Consider the following 27192-nt stretch of genomic DNA (forward strand, 5'->3'; position numbering starts at 1 on the left):
AAAGGCAGGGCTCTAACCAGAGCAAAGGGCAGCCTTTGTCCACATTCAATGGTTCCATACATTTTTGGGTATAGAAGAGACAGCAGAGGAGGGTGAATCATCAGGACAAAGGGATTTTGCAGATTTCTGCAGAGCATCTCAAAGACATTTACACAATTTAAATGTAGTAGTGAGGAAACCAAGATTGTAAAAAAGGCTGTAGGTGGAACCAGGACAACAAACTGGATAATTCACAGATAGCCTTCCTCCTGCCAAAAATTCTTAGTTACTTTCTTAAAGTGTTGGGAGCATCTTCGGTTTACTGAAATGATACGTTGTGTGACAGATGCCAAGTCACTTGTTCCCTGTCCTATCCTATCCCCAGATGTATCATGTCCATTATTTTTGTTATCTTGCAAGACATAATTGTTTTTTTTTAAATCTGAAATTCCTTTGCATACAACCTCAGTTTTATTTTTTTAAAAATATTTTTTGATTGATACAGAATTGTGCATCTGTAGGAGGTATAATGTGAAGATCTGATCATGCAGTTGTTGTGTAGTGGTCACATCCGGGTAGTTATATTGGGTGAATAAGCTATTTTGAGATATAGAATGCACCAATGTTAACTGTGTCACCATATTATGCCATGGAACACCAGAACTCACTGTTCCTGTCCAACTATGTCCTGCTGCCCAGTCTCACCTGACTCCTCTCCCTCCCACTTTCCTCCAGTTTCTATTAACCACCATTCTATTAACAATGAGGAGACCAACTTTTTTAATCCCCGTGTATGAGTGAGATCATGCAGCATTTGTCTTTCAGTATCTGGCTTATTTCACTTAGCAAAAAATCCTCCAGATCCATCTATGTTGATAAAAATGACAGAATCTCATTTAAAAAAAAAACAGCTGAATAATATCCCATTGTGTACACATACCATATACCATATTTTCTTTACCCATTCAGTCACTGATGGACATCCAAGCTGCTTCCACATCTTGGTTACTGATATTCCCATCTTAAAAAGCGATTTACTTAGTTATTTGAAAGGCAGAGGGACAGAGAGCTAGATGCACATACACATGCACACGCAGAGCAAGCTTCCGTGTGCTGCTTGCCTCCCCAGATGCCCACAGCAGCCTTGGTTGGGTCTTTCTTTGTGTCCTGTCCCCAGTGGAACATTCCCTGACTGAAATAGATACGCTCAGTGTGGCAGCCACCAGGAACCATGTCATTGTTTATAGTGGGGCTTCTCACGTGAGGGCTTCAGGGAAAGCAGTGTTAGTGTCACTTGAGGAATGTGTTAGAAATACACAATTTCGAGCTTCTACACAGAGCTCAGGAATCACACACTGTGGTGGCAGGGCTCAGCGATCTGTGCTTAGTCCACCCTCCAGACAACCCTGAGGCACCCTAACATTGGAGGACCGCTAGTCTAGGGGTGCTTCATAGGCACAGCCCATCCGTCGCCGGTGTGCCGAGGTCTGGGAGGGTCTGCTGATGCACTCCTGGGAAGGAGGATGGCAGGAAGTGGGTACTGTGGCTGGGAGAGCATCGCTTCCCTCTTGGAGCCTTTGCTTCTTCACCTTTGAGATCAAGCAGCTGCATGGTCAGTAGTTCCAGTTCAGAGACCCCCAGGGTAGTATGAGAGGGAAAGGTTTGTGAGCTATTTTTAATATTTCAAAAATATTCATAAAGATTATCAATTTCCCTTAAATACAAACAGACTGACCAACATATCTTGTTTGCTATTTGGGGACCAAAGACAAGCTGCTAGACTATGAGCTGCTTGTTCCCAGGGCTTGTCACAGGGTCTGACTCAGTAGAAGGCGTTCAAGACCTGAACTAGGTTCTCTAAAACCAGCATGCAAATACAGTGTGGGATCTTGCTGATATTTTCAAGCGAGTAGCCATTTGCTGTAGTCTCCAGGCCACACAGTATGAAAGGATATTCAGGATAGAGAGCAGGTGGCTCAACTCTGACCTTGGCTTGTTAGTGCCCCCATGCACCATTGTCCAATTTACTTATTCATAAATCTGTGTGGGTTCAATTATTTCTGATTTTCTGCTAAAACTGGATGCAGTTCCTTGGTTCCTGTGCGATCCATCTGGGTCCATGACAAGACCCTGCTGTGTGCATGCGTGCAGTATGTTTACTGGCAGAATGAGCTTGGGCAGTGCAGCGGGGCAGTCACAATTCAACAGACGGCTTAGGCCTGGGACACAGGTGGAGGTGTCCTGCAGGCCACAAGGGAGAGCTTGGGATGGCGCCAGGAAGCTCTCTTCCAGTGAATAATCAGTCCAAGCCTTGGCGTCTCCTGCAGTCCTGTATGTGTTCAAGGGGAACAGGTGGAAGCCTTTCCCTACTGTGTCGGCCTCTCAGAGGGAGAGGGAGAAGAGATGTGGCCTGCTGTTCTAGAAGGGAAGTCGATCAGCAGGGCTCTGGCTTCCTTCCAGCTCCAGCCCTTGTCTCTTTGCTGGGGAGATTGTCTAACCCAGGGGCCACCCTTTTAGAATCTGAACTCCAGGGCAGACACGTGAAGGGGCAAGAGAACAGACCAAAGCTTGATTAGTTCACAGAACTCCAATTCTTTATTAATCACAGCTTGCTCACAATGACATACAGGAAAATAGCACTAATGAAGAGTAAATATGCAGGCAGCAACCTTCAGGAGTTGGGAGTTGGGGGAGAAACGACTTCAAAACTGCGATAGGTACTTAAGGTGGGTATCTGGTGATTCTCTTAGTTGGCACAAATGCCCTGCCTAGCCCCCCTTAACTGCGTCAACTTCACAGATGGAGTAATTTCTTTTAAAAGGCAGGATTGCCTCACACTGGGGAAGAAAGACCAGCTTGGGTGAAAGTCCGCAGTGTTTTATGATTTTGTGTGTGTGTGTGTGTTTCAATGCAACAACCAGCTCACAGTTTCCAAGTGGAAAAATATTCAGTAGCATCATGTACTTGTACTATAGGAAAGAGCTTAAAATGAACATCATCAATCATGGCATCCACAAATAAGCCACCTGACACATTAATTAATTCATTCCATCAAAAGAACTTAAACTAGAGAATTAAGCCCACTTTATGAAGAGCGATTTCATGGCTGCTTGAACCAGTTGGACTTGGATTTGTGTTCAGTGCTTTCAAAGGTTCAGCCTTTTGCTTCCACCCAGACTGATCTCAGATCTGTCTTCTCATCCATCCCTCTCTAAAGCCAAAGCACATTTGTGGCACATAATCTGGTAGAAGCAGAAGTAAATGCTATGACTGGTGGTTTTCCTTAGCCTGGTTTTGTAGTTTCTAGGCAGTAAGTAGATTATGAGCGAACAAATGTGGAGGTTCATGTGGAATCCTAATACCTGTGATGTAGGTATGGTCTTAGTCAAGCTCAGAGATTACAAAGCCATCTAGGTCATTAGGCAATGGTGGGTTTCTAGCACCATAGACTGTCTACTGACCTCATTTTTCTGTTGGAATGAAAAGGGCAGGGGATGGAGTGAGACATGGGGAGCTTCAAAAAGAACAGACCTAGCAAATTCATTTGAGTGGAAAGACACAACATCAAAAGCCTGTTACAGGACATGTAAGATTATGAAATAACTTGCATAATGCAATACTTGTATTTTTTAACAAAAATGTAAGTATTTACAAAATAAGATCCAAGGTATTTTTTAAACATCAAGCAAAACATTCTGCAAAGAGACCGCATTGATTTTTTTATTTTTGATTCTGTTTTTTGTTTTTTATAATGAGTTCTTTTTAAACCATGTCATACATTTCCCATACTGATATCGCATGATCCATTATAATATAGGCAGGGGGATTGACTATTGGTGGGGCGTGCCATACCCTCCATAGCTTCAGCCAGACAGTTCCACCTGCAGCTCCTTGTTCCTGCGCACCTCCGCGGCGTGCCTCTCCTAAAAGACACCAAAGGGAGAGGAAAGGTCACAAAGCCCTGTTGTGCACAGAGGAGTGGGTGGCCAGTCTAGTCCTCTGCATACCATGATCTTGGCTGGAAGTATCCCAGTTTGGGGGTCTAGCTGGAGGCATTTTTCTCATTTCACAGGAAAGGAAAACATGGGCTCCAAGAAATGTCACATTAGAGAAGATCTTACAAGACTTACAGAATTTAAAAAAAAAAAATTTAATCCTGTTTGGGTTAAAATTATGGCCAGTAGGTCATATGATTAAGAAAATGTTGAGCATTATGACTACTGCACTGATCTGGAGAACAGCAACAAAAGTTCACATGTTGGCTTCCCTGTCATTTTTGATGGTATCTTTCCTATTGCCTTATATTTTAGGGACTTGGTTGTTGCTGATGGGCGCTTTGGAAGAACTGGATCCAAGAAGATTTTTTGTTTTGCTTCCTAAAGTTTTGACCTGTTTATCAAGCCCCTTCACAACTTGGGTCCAAATGACTTTCCTAGTCTTAGCCTCTACCCTCCTCCTACACATACTTGATACTTCAGGTCTTTTCATAACTTAATCTTCCACCTGCATTGGTCAGGACTCAAAGCTTATTCTTTAAGCCCTGTGGCAGTGGTCCCTTTCTCCACATAGATGTTCATGAGACAGCAGCTGAAGGTCATCTCCTTTCCATCTGGACAGCTGCATACATCTTTCCTTGATGTGGCAGTCATTTTATTCCAAATTGTATTGTGCACATTTCTGTTCTGGTCTCACCTGCTATACTTGCCGCTAAGCTCACTGGGGGTCTGGACCATTTTCTCACTTTTGTTGTGCTTGCAGGCCCAGTACTGCTTGGCACACAGCAAGAGATTGATGGACATTTATTTAGATGGAGAATGGAGGCCCTAGCCTTGGGGTGGGAAGTGAATTTCCCAAGCAGGGAACTGATGGAGGAAAGGTGGATGTAGTAGTTTTTGGCACATACTTCTAGACTATAGACATATTGTCTTATATGTCATAGATGCTAAATAAATGTTTGTTAAACCTAACCTTTAAATTCATATAAATATTATTTGTTTTTTAATTAAAATATTTCTTACATTGCTGCCCCCCTCCAAAGCTACAGAAATATCTTGATGCTCTACAGTTTCCTTTAATTTGAGGGTCAATGTCTTTGACCAGCTATAAAGTGAATCTTAGCATTAAACTCTATTAATCACTAGGAGTCTAAGCTTACAAGGTATTTCATAGAATCATATTTTGCATTTTAAGGCAATTAATATATAGTAGGTCTATATCCAGATGTTACTTGAATTAATTCCTGGAACCCTCACAACACTCCAATGGTGGAAGTTCTGTTATACTCAATTTGCAGATAAAGATACTAAGACACAGAAGGGCTGAGTAACTTTCCCACATTTACATAATCAACTCGTGGTATCTTGGAGTTCAAATCCAGAGAGCCTGGCTCAACAGCCCACTCTCTTAGCCATGGTTGTCCAATCTCAGTGTTAGTGTGAGGAAGACATCTTACAATCTGCAGAAGAATGTGTCTTTTCAAGTGCAGGTTCTGGGAGAAACAGGCGTAGACCACCCTACATTTCTTTCAAAGACACAGAATTGGAGTAAGCAGGAAGCTGACTCCAGAGAAAAAGTCTAAAGGCAATTTTATTTAATTGGTTTAAATGAGCTTTTTGTATATGTTCAAAATCCATGAAGAGGAGAGAAAAAAGGCATGTAAAGAGAAATCAAATCCTGCCTGGGAACTATCACAGGGGAAAATGATCATGGATGCAGCTGATTCTTTATTTTGTTCTGCTTTTATTAGGAAAAAGATGCAGCAAAATCTTTTTTTCTCAGGCAGAAAGAAACTAATTAGTGAGAGCTGAGCTCTGATGAAAATTGAGGAAAAGTCCAGACCATCACACGCTAGGAAAAAAACCAAAGCTTTGAGTTTAGATATTCATATAAACTCTGCTTTATAATGGGAAACATTATAATTAGTATTATTAGGCTGCTTCAATGAACATTTCTTATTAAGATCAAAATGAGTTTTAAAGGAATGGATTTTGCCATAGGAAAGAACAAGTGTAATATGAGTTTTAGTTATAATAAAAAAAGGAAGTTTAAATAAATCTTGTGAGTTTCCAGGAAAAATACTGTTTATTTTCATGTATTTTAGGGAGCCTATTACTTGGACACTTTATATCCAAATTATATATACTCATGAAATGTTAATGTGACTTTATATCAAAATGTGGGACAATGAAGGCAGACATGCAGAAAGCGGTGGTTCTCAACATAATTTGTCTTTCCTATCAGTGAACTGGTTGCACATTATCAAAGCCCTTGAGTACAAAAGTCCCTAAAGCAGTGGTGGCATTCAGAAAGCTCATCAAGAAGATTATTTCCAAAGTCACATTCCTTTCATTATTGAGCCCCTAATATTTGCTGGGAACTCTCAGAGGCCCTGGGCTAGACAGACCTAAGAAAATCTAAACTCTGTATTTTCCACAGTAACTAAAAGGGAAAGGTCACAAATTATGTTTCAGCAGTTTATGTAACTACCACTTTGATACGAATAAAAATGTATAAGAGGTGGTTTCAGGAAAAACTTTGGGCCTCTAAAATAGTGTGATTTAGTAGGAGATTTCACTACTGGAAGATTGAAATATGAATTCCTTTCTTCCTATTTCTCACTGGCCCCTTAACTTCATGCAGCATCACATATAAAGTGGTATTGACCAGTTTACCTGGGATGTCAATTCCACCTATGAAATTCTGTTGTGAGTTGGTTAAAATGAAGATGAGATCAGTTTCATCAGGAATCCTTCTTTTTACTTATGACTATATGCACTTGCAATTCAAAAGAGGGTTCTGGAGTGAGGTAAGAGCTGAAAGCATGTTTTCATTCATCAGGATGACTTAGCCATGCAGTCACGGGTAGCCATGGAGTATAAAGTTCCAGTGCTGTTGCCAAGCTTGCTTACTGTGCAGTGGTCAATGACTTACACATAGTAGCAGCTTTAGCTTAGGGTAGAAGTTTGCAGTCGGAGAGATTTTCATTCAAATCTAGACTCTGTGGTTCTTTTATCCCTGTGATCTTGGCCAAGTGGCTTAACCTCTGTAAGGACCAGCCTCCTTAGACATGAAATTGGGATAGTAATAGTATTTCTTTTAGCTTTTTTTTTTTTTTTTTTTTTTTTTTTTTTAGTTTAAATGTGATAACACATGCAGAAAACCTGACCTATAGGGAGCAATCAATAAGGGTTAGTTTTCATATTTTTTCCTTTCATTATTCATTTATCAAACATTTTCAGTAGTAAATGGCTGCCCAAATGGCATTTGTGAATCAGAATGACAAGAATACTAAAGTTAGATGAGAAGAATGCAAAGTTTTGATAGCGAGGAATTGATAACAGTTCAGCTATAGAGTTGTGTATTACCCCAATCGCCACATAGGTGAAGAATCACAGAATCTAATTACCTTAAGAAAAAATATTGGTATCCTTTTACAGATGTTGTATTATGTGATGTTATTATCACTAAAATAATGGTTATGATATTTTCACGACATTTTCTAGGTTATTAGAAGTGAAAATTGAAAGATTGAATAATTTCTTCTATTTCCTAAGTGCTATTTCCTATTCATGGCTGGATAGGGTGAACTAGTCGTCAAGATCAGCCCAGTTACTTGCTTCTCTCACTCCTGAACACCACTGAAGCTCTTGTGGTGTTTGTGACCATACTGTGAGGTGGACAGCCTTGGCGATGACTAGTGGGTGATGTAGTATAATTACAAATGCAAGGGGGTATGATATGACCAGGTTAACTGGAGAATTCAACAAGATTGGTAGAAATCTTCTCAACAACACATCAGGTTAATGCTCTCTATGCATCTCCTGTCTGGCATCTCCTAAAGGCTAAGTTGCTTGGCGCTGGCAGGTTCTTTTCTACCATTTCTACATACCTCTCATTGGTTGCATTACACGCTTGATTATGGTCAGTGTTATCTCCATACCTGTTTAGCTATTTACATTTGAAAACTTAAATGCATAATTTAATTAAATATTACATTAATGTGGCCGGCGCCGCGGCTCACTAGGCTAATCCTCTGCCTTGCGGCGCCGGCACACCAGGTTCTAGCCCCGGTCGGGGCGCTGGATTCTGTCCCGGTTGCCCCTCTTCCAGGCCAGCTCTCTGCTGTGGCCAGGGAGTGCAGTGGAGGATGGCTCAAGTGCTTGGGCCCTGCACCCCATGGGAGACCAGGATAGGCACCTGGCTCCTGCCATTGGATCAGCGCAGCGCGCCAGCCACGGTGGCCATTGGAGGGTGAACCAACGGCAAAGGAAGACCTTTCTCTCTGTCTCTCTCTCTCACTGTCCACTCTGCCTGTCCAAAAATAAAAAAAAATTAAATATTACATTAATGAAAAATTGTGAGGGTAGAGAGAGAGAGAGCTTTGGCAATATTTGAGAGTGAAAGCCAGAGGGAAGTTGTAAGAATGATATATACAGGTTATTTTGCAAGTGTCTTTAGTCTTCACTCAACTCTTTGAAACTGTGAAGAATACCTAATGTGACAGTATGCATAATACAGGAAAAAAACATAAAGAGCTCCATTCACTGATCCATCTCTCAAAAAGGTTTTGGTCTAACATCAAAAGATGGGCAAATCAATGTACATTAAGATTATATGCTTAATTAATATATGTATTATTGTTAAAATAAATATACATGTCTTTACTGAGTTTTCAAAATTAACTATATTAACTATAGTTAATATATATATAACTATATTAATATATATTAATATATATGATATATAATATATTAACTATAGTTCTTTATTGAGTCTGGTGATGGAGTTGCTACTACTTTGAGTTCCTAGTAGGGTCAAGTGGTAAATTTTTTGCTGGGTGTCTGCAGTATGTTAGAGGAAGAAGAGAAGGAAGAAAATGTATCTTTGATCATTCTTGCATGGCAAGAACAGGTATCCCACCCATATTGCTTCTCTTCTTCTCTCCCTGTCTCCTTCCACCATCTTATATCACTCCATGAATACGAACATTCTTTACCAGTGTGTCGGTCATAATGCACAGACAACAATTTTGAGTCCTGGGTATGATTATTTACAATCTCATTCAAGTTGAGTAATCTCAAGTTGAGAGCAGCCTAATGCAGGTCTTTGTGGCATAGGTGTTCTTTCTCTGTATTAGTCTCTTTCCTATAATTAGGCTGGAGTTTTAAGGTGGGAAACTACGGAAATAGGAAATTAAAATGAGAAATGAGTATAACATTCTTCTTTGGAGGAATAAACGCACCTATGAGACAAAAGTAGATAACATTTAAATATAATTTATGATGACATAACAAACCATATTAAAGAAGTCTTTGATTAAGAACGAGCGCTCCCATCTGCTGGTTCACTCCTAAAATACCCATAATGGCTAGGACTGGGCCAGGATAGAGACAGGAGCTGGGAACTCAATTCAAGTCTCCCATATGAGAGATAGGAGCCCAGTTCTTGAGCCATCATCATTGCCTCTCAGGGACTACAAACAAGAAACTGGAGTCAGCTGGGACTGAAGTCAATCTGAGCACTCTGATGTGGGATGTGGGTGTATTAACCACTATGATAAACACCCACTCAGAGATGGCTTTATTTTTACAGGTATTCTTCAGTGTCTTTGTATTTACTGTCTATACTGATGCGTACTACACATTTTCTTATTCTCTAATTGCTGGTGCTGTGTTATTTATTGTTGGATTTCATATCATCCACATTGAGAAGGAGATGGTTCATAAATACTTTTTGATATTACCTCCTTTTCAAGGTTCCTAAGTATATATGAGGGACTAAGTATTTATTGGTTGATTAACTTATTAATAGGTGTCATTTCAGTAATAATCATCTTTAGTTTCCAGAACAGTTCATGCTAAAATTGGCAGTTTCATGAAATTTCAGTATTAGTATTAATTCTCTTTTAAATTTCAAATCTCACAGGAGTAATTTCATTCAAACAAAAGGCTAGAAATTGATTGTAACAAAAGCTTATTTTTCCAATATTGGGAAAATGAAAAGTAGTTTTAGCATATACAAACACAGATTATACACACACACACACACATACATATATGTTATGTATGTACTCACACACACACACTTAAATCCTAACAGGCTGTAATCCACATGTACTCAAAGCTGGCTGTACCCTGGAATTATGTGCAGAGTTTTCCAACAAACTATGGATGCTGGGTTGCACCACTGTAACTTCTGGAGCCGTATGGCAGGAATTGTAAACCCCCTGCAGGTGTATTATATCCAGGAGAAGTTGCGTGCATGCCTGTCTGTACCTGCGCATAGGGGAGGGCACTAAGTTTGGGTGGAGTGGGAGACAGTGCACACGGGAGTGGGCAGGAGCTGGGTTAAGATGAAATACACACAGAAAAGAGCCAGCACTTCTGGAAATACTATTTAAATATGTCAATTTGGCAAACTATTTTATAACTGAAATCAAGAGGTATATGCTGTGGGTTTGTGTATGCATAACTGTAAAAACATTAATGCTCCTGGGTTGCAAGTATAAATCTTGCACTGGGCACTAAAGTCCTAAAAAATACTGGAAAAGTGCCATTCTTAGAAAGTCCACTGATGTTTTTTTTTTTTTAGAGCCTATGATGTGAAGTTGAAGTCATAATTATCCCCCATCAAATACAATGGCTCTCTGCTGTCCATGGTACTAGCCCTGGTCAAGCAAGAATCCCTTCAATTCTCTAGAAAAGTGGAATGAAGGAAGAGTGACTGGTTCAAGGTCAGGGGTGTAAATACTAGCAAATGGGACTTTGCTCTCCTGCATCTCAGTAGAGTGCCAGCTATGGTACTACCACAGGTAGCCAGCAGAAAGCTGACTTCTGTTGTCTCCTCCAAATCCTTACCTGACTCATTAGTCTGAAACATAAGGCCACAGATGCCAGAGTTCTGAGACAGTGGTTTATTAATAAAGATTTGATCCCAGCATTCAGGTTTTAGCAAAGGCATCCAGTGGCTATTCTGGCAAGGGCTTGTCCACAACCCCCTAGGGCATCAATGTCTTACTTGTGCGTCACACCTTACCCCCGCCTACACACTCTTCCCCTGCAACGCTTTCAAAAATTCCTCAAGGGCACAGATGCCCATGAAAATCTCCATGAAATCACACTTCGTAAAGGTTTTATGCCTGATTTTCTCTGGCTCTAGCCTGATATTTATAGTCACAGAGTGAGAGTGGAAACAAAGAATCTCCAGAAGCTCAGGATACAGCAGTCGGCGCCTCCATGAGATGGGCCAACTTTGACAGAGTCAGGAAGCTTCCTAACAAGTATGCAGAAACCAGGGGCTGGTGTGGGGAAGCTCTGAGTGCCCAGTGACAGGCAGTCCTGCTGCTTTCTGTACCTCCAGTGCCTAACACCTAACAGCATTCAGTCCTGGTGGGGGAGTCAGGGATGGACTTAGGAAAGGATTGAGCGTTTTACTCAAAGTTCCTTTTTCTCAAGCTTCATTCAACATATGGAATTGGACAAGGCTACACAACTCATAGCTACACTGCATTTTCCAAGGGAAGTTTTCTGGAAGGGAGCAGGGAGGAGGAGAGCTAGTGTGGAGCCTAAAAAGAGGAGAAAGTGCTTTTCAGAGGAACTGCAGGGCCATTCATCTTAATTGATGGGAACGAGTGTATGTTCAGATTGGTGAGGGAGAAAGCACTAGGCTGTCAGAAGTTGATGACACAAACATCCCGTAGCAGCTCCTCTTTGCTATGTCCCAAGCAATGTTATCAGATGCTACTTTTCCATGTAGATTGTCCTACTTGGAGAAAATAGGCTTATCAGTGTTCTTAAATATCCTGGCCTTTCCTGACAGATCTACTTTTCTAATTTAATATTTATATTAAATACTATGTATGAATATTAATTGAATAAGTTACTATTTAGTAGGCAGTATTATGCTATTTAAAATGTCTCATATTTCCAATTTAGTATTTTTTTTCCAAAGAAGAGTTCTTAAGGTTTGTACAAAAAAACTTGCACATTTAAAAAAGCATTAGTCAGCCTCCCTAACCCCATTCACCACTGGAAAACTTGACAAAAATCTAGCTTGAACATTGGATTCCCATTCCTCTCCCATGCTGCAGCCCCCTCTGGTCTTGTACCTGCAGCCAGTTGTGACCAAGTCTCTGATAGGCGGCCCTATGTGAGTGCACCCAGAGGAGCCGGATGTGAATGAATCCTTCTACTTCGAACCCTGCTGTGATTACCTTTTCCTGCAGACGTTCAATAATAGCAGCTAGATTAGCCTCACGGTTTTCCTTAATTTGCTCCATTTTCAGGATCAGCTTTTCCTCCGCCATCTTGCTGAAGTTGTTGTTCTCTTCCAGAGCCTTCTGGAGGACTTCTCGCTCGTGTTCCCTCTTCTCTGCCAGTTGTTTCAGCACCTGGGCCTCCTGAGACTGGGGAAGAAAAGCAAATCCATCTTATAGTGACCCAAATGCAAACCCAGCAGAGCAATGATCCACCGAACGGAACGGGAGAGGGTGTGTTCTTTTCAAAGGAATTGCTCTCCCAGCCTTGAGTACTGTTGTCAGTGTGTGTTCACCTCCAGGGCTTAGACTTTTCTGTACGATGGCATTAGCTGGGAAAGATGGTTGGTGGCATTTACAGCTGTGACTGTTTGGACAGACTGTCATAGAAGAAGAAGCACTTACGCCTCATTGAGGAATTTAAAAAAATGCTGCCAAGCACTTATGCAACAGGAAATGCTGTAATTCATCACTGAATGGTGACATTCAATTGAGGCCTGAGAAAAATGAGTGAGGACCAGGGCAGGTTCTGACAAATTCTCAAATTCACTTTCTCCTCTTACGCCACATCTGTCCCTTTGGATTCCATTTGCCAAATTCTCTTTGGAGACCTCAGAGCAGCAAAAGTTTGATGCCCGCTTGGCCACGGACAGCCCTCTTAAACAAGCTGAGGGCACCTGTGGCATCCCTGAAATACAGCTGCTGCTCACTGAGTGGAGCAGCAAGACCAGGGACAGATGCACCTCCCATGGCTCCCCTACACTTTGTGTGCCATACTTTTTCACCAGGTCACGTGGTCGTGTGTGGTGTATGTTAACCATTGCTGGGGAGCTGAAAAAAAGGCAGAAGTCTGATATCTACCTCCAGAGATTTTGATTCTAAGATGGCTTTGATGTGGTCCAGGAAGCTACCTTTTTGATAAACAACTCTGGTGATTCTATCGTGGGTAGTCCACAGTCTGCCTTCTGCAAATGACAGTAGATGGGCTTTGGTGCAGGCCTGTGTCCAAATCTCAGCTGTGCTGGTGACCCTACATGTGTTATTCAACTTATTTCCCTGTCATTTTCTGCTCCAAGCTGTGTAGCTAAGAGAAATATTACCCAGTACTGACCTATCCAGGTTTAAGACTAAACTATTCCAACCTCATTGTTCCTGGGCAGCTCCTCAGAGGTGAGCCTTTAGAGGAATAATTGTGGAAATGAATACTTAATAGTTGATCAAAATAATATTCCCATTCCTTGGCCTATTAAGTATCGGTTGCCCTGAAAGCATTGATAGAAAGACATTTTAGTGGTGGTAGTGGTTATAGGAATTTACTGGATAGATCTTGAAGTGTAAGCCATATGGGGCTGAAAAGAGCAGAAGCTCTCTTTAGATACAATTCTACAGGAATCGTGAAGTCAGGCGGCCTGATGAGTCTCCATTGATGTGCTCAGTCCAAGGTTTATCATGCAGGATCTGGGGTCCATGGAGAACAGCCTTGCTTCTTGCTTTAACCAGGCAAGGATTTCATTGAAATTTTAAGGAACCCATGACATTCTTGCTTTGTCTTAGTTTGCAGGAACATGAGAATGAAAAATAGTGAGAAATTGTAACACAAGCTCACTTCAAAACCAGATGGAGCCCTTCTGGGAGAAATACAAATAAAATATTTTATAGCTGGTTCATCCTTCGGCCTCTAGGTGGGACTGTTGGTAAAGCTTCTGACACAGAGTTTGCTTATTTATTGTTACCCGGACTACTGAAGTGTGTGTGGCGTGTGTGTATGTGTGTGTGTGTGTGTGTGTGTGAGACAGAGAGAGAAATGAGAGAGAGGGAGAGCAAATGAGAGAGAGAGAGCATTTTTTAAGATTTCTCTGAGAAAAGTCTTCATGAAATTAATTTTTTAGTATGGATAAAAATAGTTCTTACAGGTTAGTTGTCGGGATCCAATGACATGACATTTGCATGGTATTTAACACAGTGTCTAACAGTGGGTAAGTTGGTACTGAACAAATGGAAATCACTTCAGTTTAAAGTAAAACTCAAGTCCTTGTGACTAAGAGAGGCTGGCAGTGAACCTACTGGGCCAGCTCATGTGTGCACAGCACTTGCTCCAACTCCTCTGGTTATGGCCAGCTGGTGGATTCAGGAGCCCTCATGGCTGACCAGAGCCCAGGTCGTTCTCTGACTCCTTCATTCCTGCCCCCCACAGGTCTGTGGAGTGAGGCTGTGTTGCAGGAGATCTCTCAGTGAAGCGAGCATGATAAGGAAACAAGAGGAACAACTTTGATCCTTCCTTTCAGAACCTCCAGCTCAGAAAAGCCATCTAAAGAAGAGGACTGGGTTAGCACAACACGAGGGCGTGCTACGCCAGAAAATTGGGGGTTACATTGGAGGCCCAGGTTTCTCTAGTAAGGAACAGAAACCCATGGAGGCAGCTTCAGGAAACACAACTAAGTAAGTCAAAAGAGAGCAACAAAAACTTTCCAAAATTCTTGAATGTAGTGTTTAGACACTTTCCTACCTTCACAGTTATGTAATGATCTTCTGAGCAGTGTGTGCTCACTGGCCATGGCTGCTAAGGCAGCAGAGCTGCTGGCTGTGTCAATAGCTCCCTCCCTGCCCTGCTCCATAGATCAGTGTTTGCATTGTTTCTCCAGAAGAGATCTACTTGGATTTTTCATGGCCATTTTTTCCAAGAGGCCTCTCTGCAGGAACTGTGAAATCCACCCCTACCTGGTGTTAAGAAAACCCATACTTGGTCCTGCTCTGTTGAGTGTATGAGTGTGTGTGTGTGTGTGTGTGTGGGTGGGTGGATGGGTGGATGGGGGGTGCTGAGTAAGGAGGGCTTGGTGCTATGGAGGTGAATTTCAGGGCAGGGGCATGCACCTGCTGCTCTTTCACACTGGATCAGCTCACTGAGAGGTGGCTGTGGATGGCTATCAGAAGGCTACTGCAATTGTGGGGATTATCATTTCAGATGCTCAAATTAGCTTTGGCACTGCTCAGTTGTGTTTAACTTCATGTTGATTTTTGCATTCTTGTTTTCTCTGTGAAAGAGTCAAAGTCAGGAGGAGAAAGCTAGGAAATAGGATTGAGAAGGAAAGGCTCTGCCATTAAAAGGGTGGTTTAGGAACACAGACCTTTTCAAATTTCTTGCCTTAGTGGGACACATTGGGCCTGCATGGGCAAATGCTCCCACAGTTTCCATTTTAGTGAATGGAGACTTCCTACAATAAGTAATGCCTTTTGCATTACTGGAGTACAGCGTTTGGCTTGGATTTCTAATGGCAGCTCTTGATGCCAAATGAGATTCCACAGCACAGGTGTCATATGCGTTTCTTCCTTTTTTAGTAAGATTTATTTTATTTGAAAAACAAAGCAACAGAAGGAAGGAGGGATGGAAGGAAGAGGCAGAGAGAGAGAGAGAGAGAGAGAGAGAGAGAGAGATAGGTAGATAGATAGATAGAGAGAGAGATCTTTGATCCTTTGGTTCAATTCCCAAATGCCTACAATAGTTAGGGCTGGGCCAGGCCAAAGCCAGGAGTCAAGAACACCATCTGGGTCCCCTACATGGGTGGCAGACGTTCAAGCACTTGGGCTGTACTCCTCTGCCCTACCAGATGCATTAGCAGGAAGCTGGATTGGGAGCTGGGTAACTGGGCTACTGGTGCTCTGACATGGGATGCCAGTGTTGCAGATGGTAGCTTAACCCACTGTGCCACAATGCCAGCCCCAGGTGCATGTATTAACACAATTAATGGGGTGACACGGCAACAGAAGGCAATGCAGAGCATTATCAGTCTGCTGCTAAGACCTGCCAGCTGGGTCAGGCCACGCTTCAGTTACACAAAAAAGCATTCCTTATTGAGAAAATACTTATGAGTTTTGGTCCCTATGTATAAGTACCCAATTTTAAAAAAGATTCCTTCATGGGATTCCTAGGTTCCCTGTAACTCCACTGGAACAGGAAACTATAATTATATTTTTTCGCTATTGCTGCTCATAACTTCTCTCTAAGTTTGTTCTATTGGAGAAATTGATTCTCACCTGAATATAGTTTAATCTTCTAGTAATATCCTCAAGGAAGGAAACTGGATACCAGTGATTGTATCAATGACCAAATAAGCAGATCGTCCAGAAAACTGCACTAAAATATGGCGTGAAATGACTGCAATGCTGCAGAGTGAAAACATGTGATTAATCAAAGTGCAAACACTCCTCTTCAAGTGGAGTTTTCAGTGCACCTTCCGAGAGGCTTTCTGACTTTCCCCCCTGTCCGGGCAGATGGGGAGGGAGGAATCTTGACTGTGTGGACTGACAGGGGAGCTGGAGCAGTGGGATTTGCTGAAAGTTGCTTGAAGTAAATTGTTGAAGGAAAAAGTGGCTGGCCTTGGAGGACACTTCTCAATAGTGTGTTCCTAACACAGAAGGTCACAGAAATATGGAAATGGAAAATGAGGACCAGATAATGATCAGGCGATGGAATGCAAATGTCAAGGCAAAATCTAGAACTGAGACATTCCGCATGATGTCCGGGAGACCAGGGAATACACTCCAGCTCGCAATTGTAGAACCCAGGGCACATGATTGGTGAATAATTTTTGCAGCCACGGACCTCCTCAACTGCATTTAATATCGTGGAGATAATTACGCGAGAGGTATGTGAAAGGGAAGATAGTAAGACAGAGAGAGGAATTATTGAACATTTATAGACACTTTAAGATTTTCAAAGGAGGTTAATTGCCATTTCCTATATTACTGCCTCTAGGAGTTTAATTACTGCACAAATAAAATGGAGGTAAATTTGAATTAACTGGGATATAAAACTCAATTGACTTTATGTACACTTTGGAGATTTAAGGCTGCATTTTAGATGACACTAGTCTTCCATTTATTTCTGAGGTAAATACAGTTCTATCACTTTCTTTTTTCCCCCCTCGTTAGAGTGAAATAAGAGTGATCTTCTAAAAGTTCATGGAAAACACATTATTAAAAAGCTACACACAGAACTTAAAAACTAGTTTTGTAGGGCTGACATTGTGGCACAGTGGGTTAAGCTGCCACTTGTAGCACTGGTTAGAGTCCCAGCTGCTCTAATTCCCATCCAGCTCCCTGCTAATGTACGTAGGAAAGTAGTGGAAGATGACCCAAGTGCTTGGGGCTCTGCCATCTATGTGGGAGACCCAGTTGGAGTTCCTGGCTCCTGACTTCTGTCTGGCCCAGCTGGAGCCCTAAGAGGCCATTTGGGGAGTGAATGAGCTGGTGGAATAGCTAGCTCTCCTTCTCTCTCTTTCTCTATTTAGCTTTTCAAATAAATAAATAAAATTAATTTTTTTCTTGCACCAAATAAGCTTATCTTTTAGTACCATCTTCATTCAAGCTTTCTGAAGCCCCTTTGTGCGACCACCATTTATTGGACACCAGTCCCACAGTGTCAAAGTGCCAGTTAGATGCTGTGCCTGTAATTATTGGCTTTACTGCTAACAATGAAAAAACACTACTAACCCGCTAAGTTCGCAGATAGTGTTGTGTTGAAATGTGATTATCGAGTATAATTCTATAAGACAAAAGGTGTCATATTCAATTTGTGTTGAAGAACCCGAAGTGAGGTGAGAAATCTAAAGTGATTAAAATCCCAAAGCTTTTAGAGTGAGGCCTTAGCATTCTAAAGCCTGTGATGAGCTTTCTGTGTTTGGCTCCAAGGGAAATAAACATGGACATGTTGGTCACCGCGAGGGCTACCACGTGAGGAGTCTGTGGCCATGAGCTCTGCTAAGGGTAAGAATGCTTCCTGAACACCATGCTGTGAGGAATCCAGCATTTTATTTCAAAATCCACTGCTACCAGCCCCTTTTCTTGGATTCCATTTTAGTTGCCATCCACAATGTGAGTTGCCAACAAATAGAAAAGGTAAGCCGGTCGGGTTTGGTGACAAATGTTCGGCTTTTAATCCCCTTTATTAAGAGTGAACAGAGATTTCAGAGGTTCTGTGACTTTGGAGTTGATTGTGCCGGTAAGGTCAGTGGGCCGATTAGAGCTCACTGGGCTGGTGTGAGCAGGATGCTGCTTTAATTTAATCTATCTTCAGGTTCAGTTTTATTAATGTCATTGAGATTCTTCAATTTTCATCATTTTTTCATAATGTTAATTTTTAAGCCACTTTTGATGGACTGACCTATTTACATATCTATTATCTACCAAGATTTTTATTCTTTTATGAAACTTTATAAATAATATTTTATTATACTTAAGGTCATTTATGAAATATATCATATGAAGTTCACAAAATGTTCACAAAAAAGTTCACAAAAATGCATATCATGAAAAAACTATTCATGGATTTTAAAACACCTTCTTGCACCAAAATGAGCTTATTTTCTAATTCAATTTTTTCGAGACATTTTTGAAGTACCCTTTAATAATAACATTTCAATATTTGAATTAAACAAAACTTCTTTCCTTTATAAAATTATGAGTTCCTGCAAGGTTAGGACTGGTGCATTTTTACATAATAGCTAAGCCTTCCACACTGCATATTATATATATTCACGTAGGGTAGCCTTCTAATTCTCACAATATCTCCCAGATTTATATCCTGTTCCTGATCTTATTTTAGATGACTAAGTAAGACACAGAGAGATGAGGTGACTTGCCTAAGGGCACACAGCTAGGAAGTGGAGGAACTAGAATTTTATCCTAGGCATTCCATTAACCATATGTTATTAACCACTATGTTTTTAAAGATCTCTTTAAACACCATGCTGTGACCATATGATTGATTACTAAACTGGGACAGTTATTAGGATGAATAATAACCAATAATAATTTTGAACCAGAGAAGTAGGCTGGAGTTGTCCTGGGCCAATTGGGATATATGGATAATCTGGCTCTTCACTTGCCTCTTGCTAATATTTGCTGAATGAATGAACAAATGGGTGGGTGGATGGCTAAAATGTTCTTATTTTTTACCCATTTGGGCCAGTTGCAACATGGGAACTTTGCTTTTAAGAAATGAGCTTCGGCCGGTGCCGCGGCTCACTAGGCTAATCCTCCGCCTTGCGGCGCCGGCACACCGGGTTCTAGTCCCGGTCAGAGCACCGGATTCTGTCCCGGTTGCCCCTCTTCTAGGCCAGCTCTCTGCTGTGGCCAGGGAGTGCAGTGGAGGATGGCCCAAGTTCTTGGGTCCTGCACCCCATGGGAGACCAGGATAAGCCCCTGGCTCCTGCCATCGGATCAGCGCGGTGCGCCGGCCGCAGCGCGCCAACCGCGGCGGCCATTGGAGGGTGAACCAATGGCAAAAAAAAGGAAGACCTTTCTCTCTGTCTCTCTCTCTCACTGTCCACTCTGCCTGTCAAAAAAAAAAAAATGAGCTTCAAGCTGACCATATAAGATTAGTATAATCTCATGGAGGTGATTTCTGACTCCAGAGACAGTAAAAAAAAAAAAAAAAAAAAAAAAAGGAGAAAAATCTGGAAAAGGGCTAATTCTTTTTTATAGCAAGCTTCTACCAGCCAATCAATGGAGCATTGATTCTGGTACAGAGGAACCTGGGGAGGATTGTCCAACCTGGTCACCAGATGGTCAGGTGGCAACAGTGTTAGCAGATGGAGTGAGGAGATGGGGACAGTGCCAAAGCAGTTGACACAAAGTGCATTTGATCCCACGTGGAGATGCCCCAGTGGCAGCCCTTCAGCTGTAAGCCCAGGAAGCCCTTGCAACACAGCCTAGGCCACTGATTCTCAGATGGCACCTGAACTCCCAGGCACAGCCCTTACATTTACTTACTAATGGAGGTGCGGGAACTCATGAGTTCATTTATGTCTAAAAAGCCCGTACAGAAAGCCATATTTCCTATTTATACCCATGTGTTTGTTTATATGTGTTAGAATTATGTCTGGTGATAAAATGATATTATCTTACTCTAATCAGGAATATTGATTGGCAGTGGAAAATGTCTTTGAGTATAACCATGGAAAAATTTATTAATACTTATTTAAATGTAGTATGATTTCAATGCAGAATCTTTAAAAACATTAGATTATGGGAAAGGAAATGAGTCCAGGACAATGGAACTGTTGCTGACCACTGGCCTAGATTGGATGTGTGGATATTTTAAAAAGCTTTAATTGACATTTAATTTCTTACATAATGGAATTTGTACATAAACCTGGCATCCAAGGCCCTCCACAATCTCTCCTTATACAAGGCCCTCCAACTCCACACACACATCTGCTGATCCAAACCTTTAGTGTACCTACTGCCCAATTTTCTCCATTCTTACTTCTGTGTATTTTTAGTACCGAAACCATTTGCTTATTCTAGAATATTTTTTTGCCTTCTTTATTAATCTAACACTACTTGTTTTTCTAGTCACCTTCTTTTTTAAAAAAAAAAAACATTTCTTTGATTAGATGTGGGAATTCGCATCAAAGAGTGACATGCTTTATTTTCCTCACTGACCTCTCATTTCACTTGAAGAGAGAGTTCAAGTCCTTACAATGTGACCTTTCGACCTCAGTTCTACCAGTCTTCCCTTGCTCTCTCTGTTTCAGCCACATTGGCCCCACACTGTCTACAAAACTCACCCAGCAGGCTCCCATGCCAGGGGGCTTTTGCACTTGCTACTTCCATTACTTTGAATTTTCTTCACTCAGAGAAGAGCAGCATGGCTGGTTCTCTTAGTCAAGTGGCCTTTTCTGACTCACCCATCATGTAGCTTCTTTCACCCCTGTACCCCCAAATCTCTTTGCCTTGCTTTCTGTTAATTAAGTTATATTTTCTTCCAATTGAAAATGTACCACCAGGACATAATCTATATAGTGATTTTTACATTGAAAATTTTCACAAGTAGTACTTAAAATGTGACAGAATACTATGCGGGAGTCTTATCAGAATCAGTAATTATTTACTTCAAGGAGTTTTATAAGAACACAGCTAGTTTTGATCATCTCTGTGCTCTTCTTTTTCCTTCAATGATTTCCTTCAAGCTAAATACCTTACCTATAACCAGCAGCAACGTTCTAAACCATGACACTGAATTTTGATTTCACTGACTTGGTAACCTTGTAAATCCACAGCATCTGTGGATGCTGACCTCTGACCTATGTCTGTACCTGTTACCTGTATGACACAAGTGCTCAAGGAGGACTTAAACTGCCTTCAGTGCAACACACCCTCCACTGCTTTAGTTCGCTGGTCATATCTGCCGGTAGGCAAGTTGTGATGAAGTATAACTCTGGATAGTTTAATTTAGCTTCATTGTGAGAAGAAAGCTATAAATACCACCACCACCACCACCAAAAGCTGGCAAGTGGGTTTTTAAAGGAAGCTTCCTGTATATATACATGGGTTGGTAGCTCAGTTTTCTCCTTTTAAAATCTAAATTTAGGGACAGGCATTTAACCTACTGGCTGGGATGTGCTTGACTCATATCATAGAACCTGTCTTCAATACCTGCCTTTGGCTCTGGACTCCAGCTTCCTGGTAATACAGATCCTGGGAGGGAGCAGTGATGGTAAGTACTTGGGTTTCTGTCCTTCAAATGGGAGACCTGGGTTGAGTTCTTGGTTCCAAGCTTTGGCCTGGGCCAGCCCTGGCAGTTGCATGCATTTGGGGAGTAAATTGCAGATGGGAGCTCACTCTCTCTATCTGTTCATCTTTTGGTCACTCAAATAACAAACTAAAATGAAATCTATATAACAACAGTAAATGGTCAGATGCAGTGTATACACACACACACACACACACACTCCTCTGATGCTCAGAGAATATCACCCTTAAGTGAAAATCGAAATTGAGATCAGTGTGTTACACATTGTAGGAAGATATTTTTTCAACCATAAAGGTTATTTTTTTTTTGTACAGAAAATTTAATCTGAAGACATTGCCTTTGAGCCTTGATTGATATGTGTATATGCATGTGTATGTATGTGTGTGTGTGTGTGTTGTGCACCTAAATTTTTCGTAATATGCATTTTCATGAACTTTTTGAGATCCCTTGTATGCATGGATTTCAAATTTTTTACACCAAAACAAGCTTATCTTTTATTCTATTCTTGTGAACACACACACACACACACACACAAAACACATCACATGTTTGTCCTATACTCCCTGTTAAATAATCCAGTATTTAGAAGAAGAATGATCTTCATTCTATTTGTAGGTACTCAACGTGGAAGTGTTAACTCCTATTTGGTATATTGGCTGACTGACTTTTTTATAGATGACATCTTCATACAAGGAAAAATATTTAAAATTCACAATTTCTATTCATATCAGAGATTGCATGGAGCAGATTCCTGGCGACTACATAATTCTAAAACTATATTAAGAAAAATCAAGTGAAAAATGCAATGTGGGGTTGAATTATCTAAAAGCCATTTTGTGTTATCTAGAGTTCCTTGAAGGGATGAATGACCACAACCATATCCTTGGAACAGACACATTCAGACACAAGCTCTGTCTACTACAGTCTCTAAAATTTCTGAGTACCTTTCAATCTGAATGCCCTTGGCTTTTCTTGGGTACCTGGTTGTGTAAAATTAAACATTTGGCAAAAGAAAAGCTGTGTAATGCAAATGGGGGCCAATGGCAAAAAGAGAGAAAATCCTTATGAGGCTTGGCAATGGGTAGAAGAAAACACCCAAAGGTCTCAGAGAAGTCTGGATCTTGGGAGGACTGGGTTCGAGGGCAGGCAGTAGGGCTCTGGGAAGGAAAGTGGCAAGCTCCTGGTCTTTACCAGAGAGGCAAATAGCAGGAAAGATCTCTGAGAGAAGATCTGCTAGTTCCAAGGAAAACTGTGCATTGCACTGGGACCCGGCCACAGACCCTGAGGGGGCAGCCATCTCCCTCCTGCTCTCAGGGCCTGCTCCTCCAGTTACCTAAGGCTGTGCTTTCTTGGCAACGTGTATGTCTGATAGACTAGAGGAATGGGGCCTTTATGACAAGGGGAAGAGGAGTGTGGTTTTGGTTCTTCTGAAATCAGCCTTTATCTTACCATAATTGAGGCACATTTTATCCAGACGCTCCTGGCTCTGCATCTATTGAAGACTTACATATGTTGGGGTGTTTCAGGGTCAGGTGTCACTGACCCTTGGAACCTCTGCTAGAAGTGTGTGAGTGTGTTTGTGTGTGTGTGTGTGAGAGAGAGAGAGAGAGAGAGAGAGAGAGAAAGAGAGAGAGAGAGAGAGAGAGAGAGAACGCAAAAAGGGGAGCGTAGAGCGAACTTCACCATAGTCTAGAAAGAGTTACCTTTCTTCTTTCCTCTGCAGCCTCCAGCTTTTTCTGGATCTCCTCCAGGGACAGATCTTTCTTCTTTGGAGAAGCTAAAGTCCTCGGGGCTTCTGAGATAGGAGAGGGTGGCTTTAGGATCAGCTCAAAAGCCTGGCCAGAGGCACGTTTGTTGATTTGCTTCACTTCCATATCTAAGAAATGAACAGTGGAGAATATTAAGCATACAGGGGTCAAAGCATGGATTTATTCTAATGATTTTAATTCCAGCAACTGAAAGTAGCATTATTACTCTGGGAAGTAGAAATAAAATGCTATATATGATAATTTTCTCTACATCATTTTGGAGTGTTTTCATCCCAAATTAATGAATGACAAACATGTGAGATAATGTATATGTTAATTGGTTTCACTTAGCCATTCCACAGTATACACACACACACACACACACTCACACACACACCAGGTGTATTCAAAAAGTTCATGGAAAATGCATATTATGAAAAAATCTTGCATGGATTTTAAAATTTTTTGTACCAAATAAAACTTACCTTTAAATTCTGTTTTCCATGAACTTTTTTGAAGTACCTTCATATTTTGAACATATTTTACACCATAAATATAAAATATTTCTGTTATTAAAAAAACTGAATAGTTGCTAGCCATTTTTTATCAATGGCATTTATGGCAAAGATAAGCAGATTATCAGACCCTCAAGTTTTAACCTTGCATAATATGGTTTTAATATAAATATAATTTATAATATAAATGAACGATAACTAATATTTGGTATGACATTCATAATTACTTTGTTCACAAGGTAGTGAAATATAATGATTAAAAAAAGATGACTATTCTTTAATGTGAGCCTAAGATAGCTTTGACATCACTCTGCTGGAGCTTGTATGTGATGTGAATGGTTGAAAGCTGAGGTCATTCTCTGTTATGTCTTCCAAGTACAGCTGTCCTTTAGTACCTGTGGGGAATGATTCCAGGATGCCCGGTGGATACCAAAATCCAAGGATGCTCAAATCTTTATGTAAAATGGCACTGTGTTTGCATAGATGCTACACAATCTTCCCATAGACCTTAAATCATCTCTAGCTTAACATGTAATTCCTAATACAATGTAAATGCTGTGTACATTGCTGTCATGCTGAATAATGGCAGGGAGAAATGACCATACATATTCAGGGCACACATAGGTTTTTTCTCCTCAAACATTTTCCATCCAAAGTTGGCTGGATCTGCAGATGTGGATCCACAGACACAGAGGGCTGAGGGCTGACTGATTAGAAATCACTAAGGCTGCCCTGTATCACATCTCCCCACCACAGGCTAAGATCTTCAGGGAGATTGTTTCTAGATCTTGATAAGCACGTTGCCACCTAACCTATAAGTCTCTCTAATTTATTAATGTTCCTTTGAAATCGTGGCAAGCCAGCCAGCCAGGTCTCCAGGCCGGTTCTGGCCAGGGCAGAGCAGAAATCTTAACTTCTTCTGATGTGAGGATTATGTTTCCATTAATGTTTTAGCAATACACTGAGATTGTGGTCAGATAAAAACCCCAGGCTGACAGGAATTGACCTTGGATCCATAAATGCTCATAGAAAATCCAGATAACTAATTTAATAAGTAAGTTGGAAATGATGCATTTCTTTTCCCACAAATATAAAAGTAATTTACACTTTCCTGAAGCCATCCAATATTTAGTTATGCTTTAAATGCAACTATATAAAATCCATGTAAGCCTATAGAAAAGGATTACAAAAGAGAATGGGCAAATAAAAATAGCTTATCTGATGAGGTGGAGAGGGATTTTAAAGGGCTTAGCTGAGAGACTAGTATTAGAACTGCCTGTATTTGCAGGTGAACACTAGGTACTGCTTTCCTGCTGTGTGGCACTGGCAAAGTTAATTAAATTCTCTAAGCTTTCATTCCCTCACATAAAGACAGAGCTAAGAGGAGCATCTTTCTCTTAAGATTGCAGTGAAGATTAAATGACAAGTGGTAGGGAATGGAAAGTACAGCCTATGGCACTCTGGGTTTACACATGTAAACAATAAGAAGAACAATTGCTATTTGTTATCATGTTTTATCATGTTTGTCTGCAACAAATGATTCACTTTCTTATCAACATAGAAATACAAGGCCAAGTTAAGAACCTTAGAAATTTGAGATTCTACACCAGTTGTGGTATTGATTCAATCTGGACAAGATTGAATTATCTGTTCAACTTCTGAAACTCGGTTATATATAACTTTGTACTTTCATCTGCCCCTCTTCTCAATCCCTTGGGCAGCAGACACCATCATTACCTCCTCTGTCCTAAGCACTCTGTGTTCTATATCTTGACCATGTGTATATTGAAAGACACTTTCCCTAAGCCTTGAGTGCCTTATAGGTGAAGATCATGTTACATTCATCTTTGGATCTTCAGTGACAACACTGAGTGCTTTACACTGAGTGATTCAACATCGGGAATCTCCTAAGAAAGATAGCATGGTTCCTAGTTGCAGCCAGATCTAGCAGATGATAATGGTCTGTCCAATATATTTGAATTTATGCAAAGCAGGAACTGGCATTGGGCTTGTGTTCTAATAAAAGTTTTGGTTAGACACCAAAATCTTTTTACATGGGTGGGGAGTATTTCCTTCTGAGACAGTTGATCAGCAGTCAGGATGCTTACATCATCATAGAACAACTTTCTACAGGTTTAAAAAGCACAGAGGGGGTTAACTACCAAAGGCCCATTCACCTGATCTTTCGTGTCTTTCTTTACATATATGGAAAAGAAAAATAACTGACAACCTAGGCAAAAAATGTGCTTTAGCTATATCTAACATACATAGAACTGAATCAAACATTTTGATTGGATTGACTGAATTAGATGAGAATGAATTGTTGATAATGATAGATATCTTGATGTTTTAACTTAGTGTGAAAACTTTAAAACCTCATAACAGCCCTGCTTGGAGAAGCTAGTGTTCAGTGAGGCTCTAGGGATCTAGGTATCTGCTTGCCCAAGGCCAGGAGGTTAGTGGCAGAGCCAGAGAGAAAGACTAGGATACATTCAACTTAAAGGATTGTGGTTTCAAAAAGTGAGCTGCCAGGCCAACACTCTGGGTATTTCTCTTCACATCCTATTTACCGGGGCCTCAGTCAAAAATCAATTTGATTTATTTAGTCAGCTATCTTTACTATTAGTTTGTTGACAGACATACACAAAATATGGGGACTTTATAAAGACTATAATAAAGAAAATGTGACGTTATTGATTTCATGTCTTAAGTTTTCTAAGTATATTAGTATTTTCTTGCAAATTAATAGCTATTCTACTTTTAGCTTAGCGTATTACATTATTTGCAAAGGAGAGCTCTAGAGGTATCCTGGAGGTAGATAACCTGGACATGGCTGCTAGGAGCACCCCAGTTGTGTTTCTTAATAGATGTCAATGTGCTGTTATTAGCACCAAGTTCAAGCTGATTTTAGCAATATAAGACCTGATAGCTACACACAGCAAGTCAATACTGAGATCTACAAATATTGATTTGGTTATATCAGGAGCTGTGACGGACAATGCAAGCTCTAAATGATCCAGGAAGCAGGGGCATTTGTTCCGCAGGCAACTTACCATCGTAAGTGTAGATGTTGATGTTGCGGGGTTCCGGGTAGAAGCAAGAGCAGATCAGTGAGAGCATGGACAGCTCCTTCATTTTTTCCTTGTAGGCTGAAAGGAAAGC

General features: G+C 40.9%; 1 protein-coding gene across 1 annotated transcript; it reads right to left on the bottom strand.

The window, feature by feature from the left end:
- Positions 1-3842: 3842 nt before the first annotated feature.
- STMN2 (stathmin 2) lies at positions 3843-27192 on the bottom strand. Its single transcript, XM_062189530.1, has 4 exons — positions 27084-27192; positions 23471-23643; positions 12191-12382; positions 3843-3902 (listed from the first exon to the last, which is right to left on the bottom strand). Exons 1-4 carry the CDS (start codon positions 27163-27165, stop codon positions 3843-3845), a joined length of 507 nt encoding a protein of 168 aa, XP_062045514.1. The 5' UTR covers positions 27166-27192.

Source organism: Lepus europaeus, chromosome 4, assembly GCF_033115175.1.
Source record: "Lepus europaeus isolate LE1 chromosome 4, mLepTim1.pri, whole genome shotgun sequence".
NCBI classification, from domain to species: Eukaryota; Metazoa; Chordata; class Mammalia; order Lagomorpha; family Leporidae; genus Lepus; species Lepus europaeus.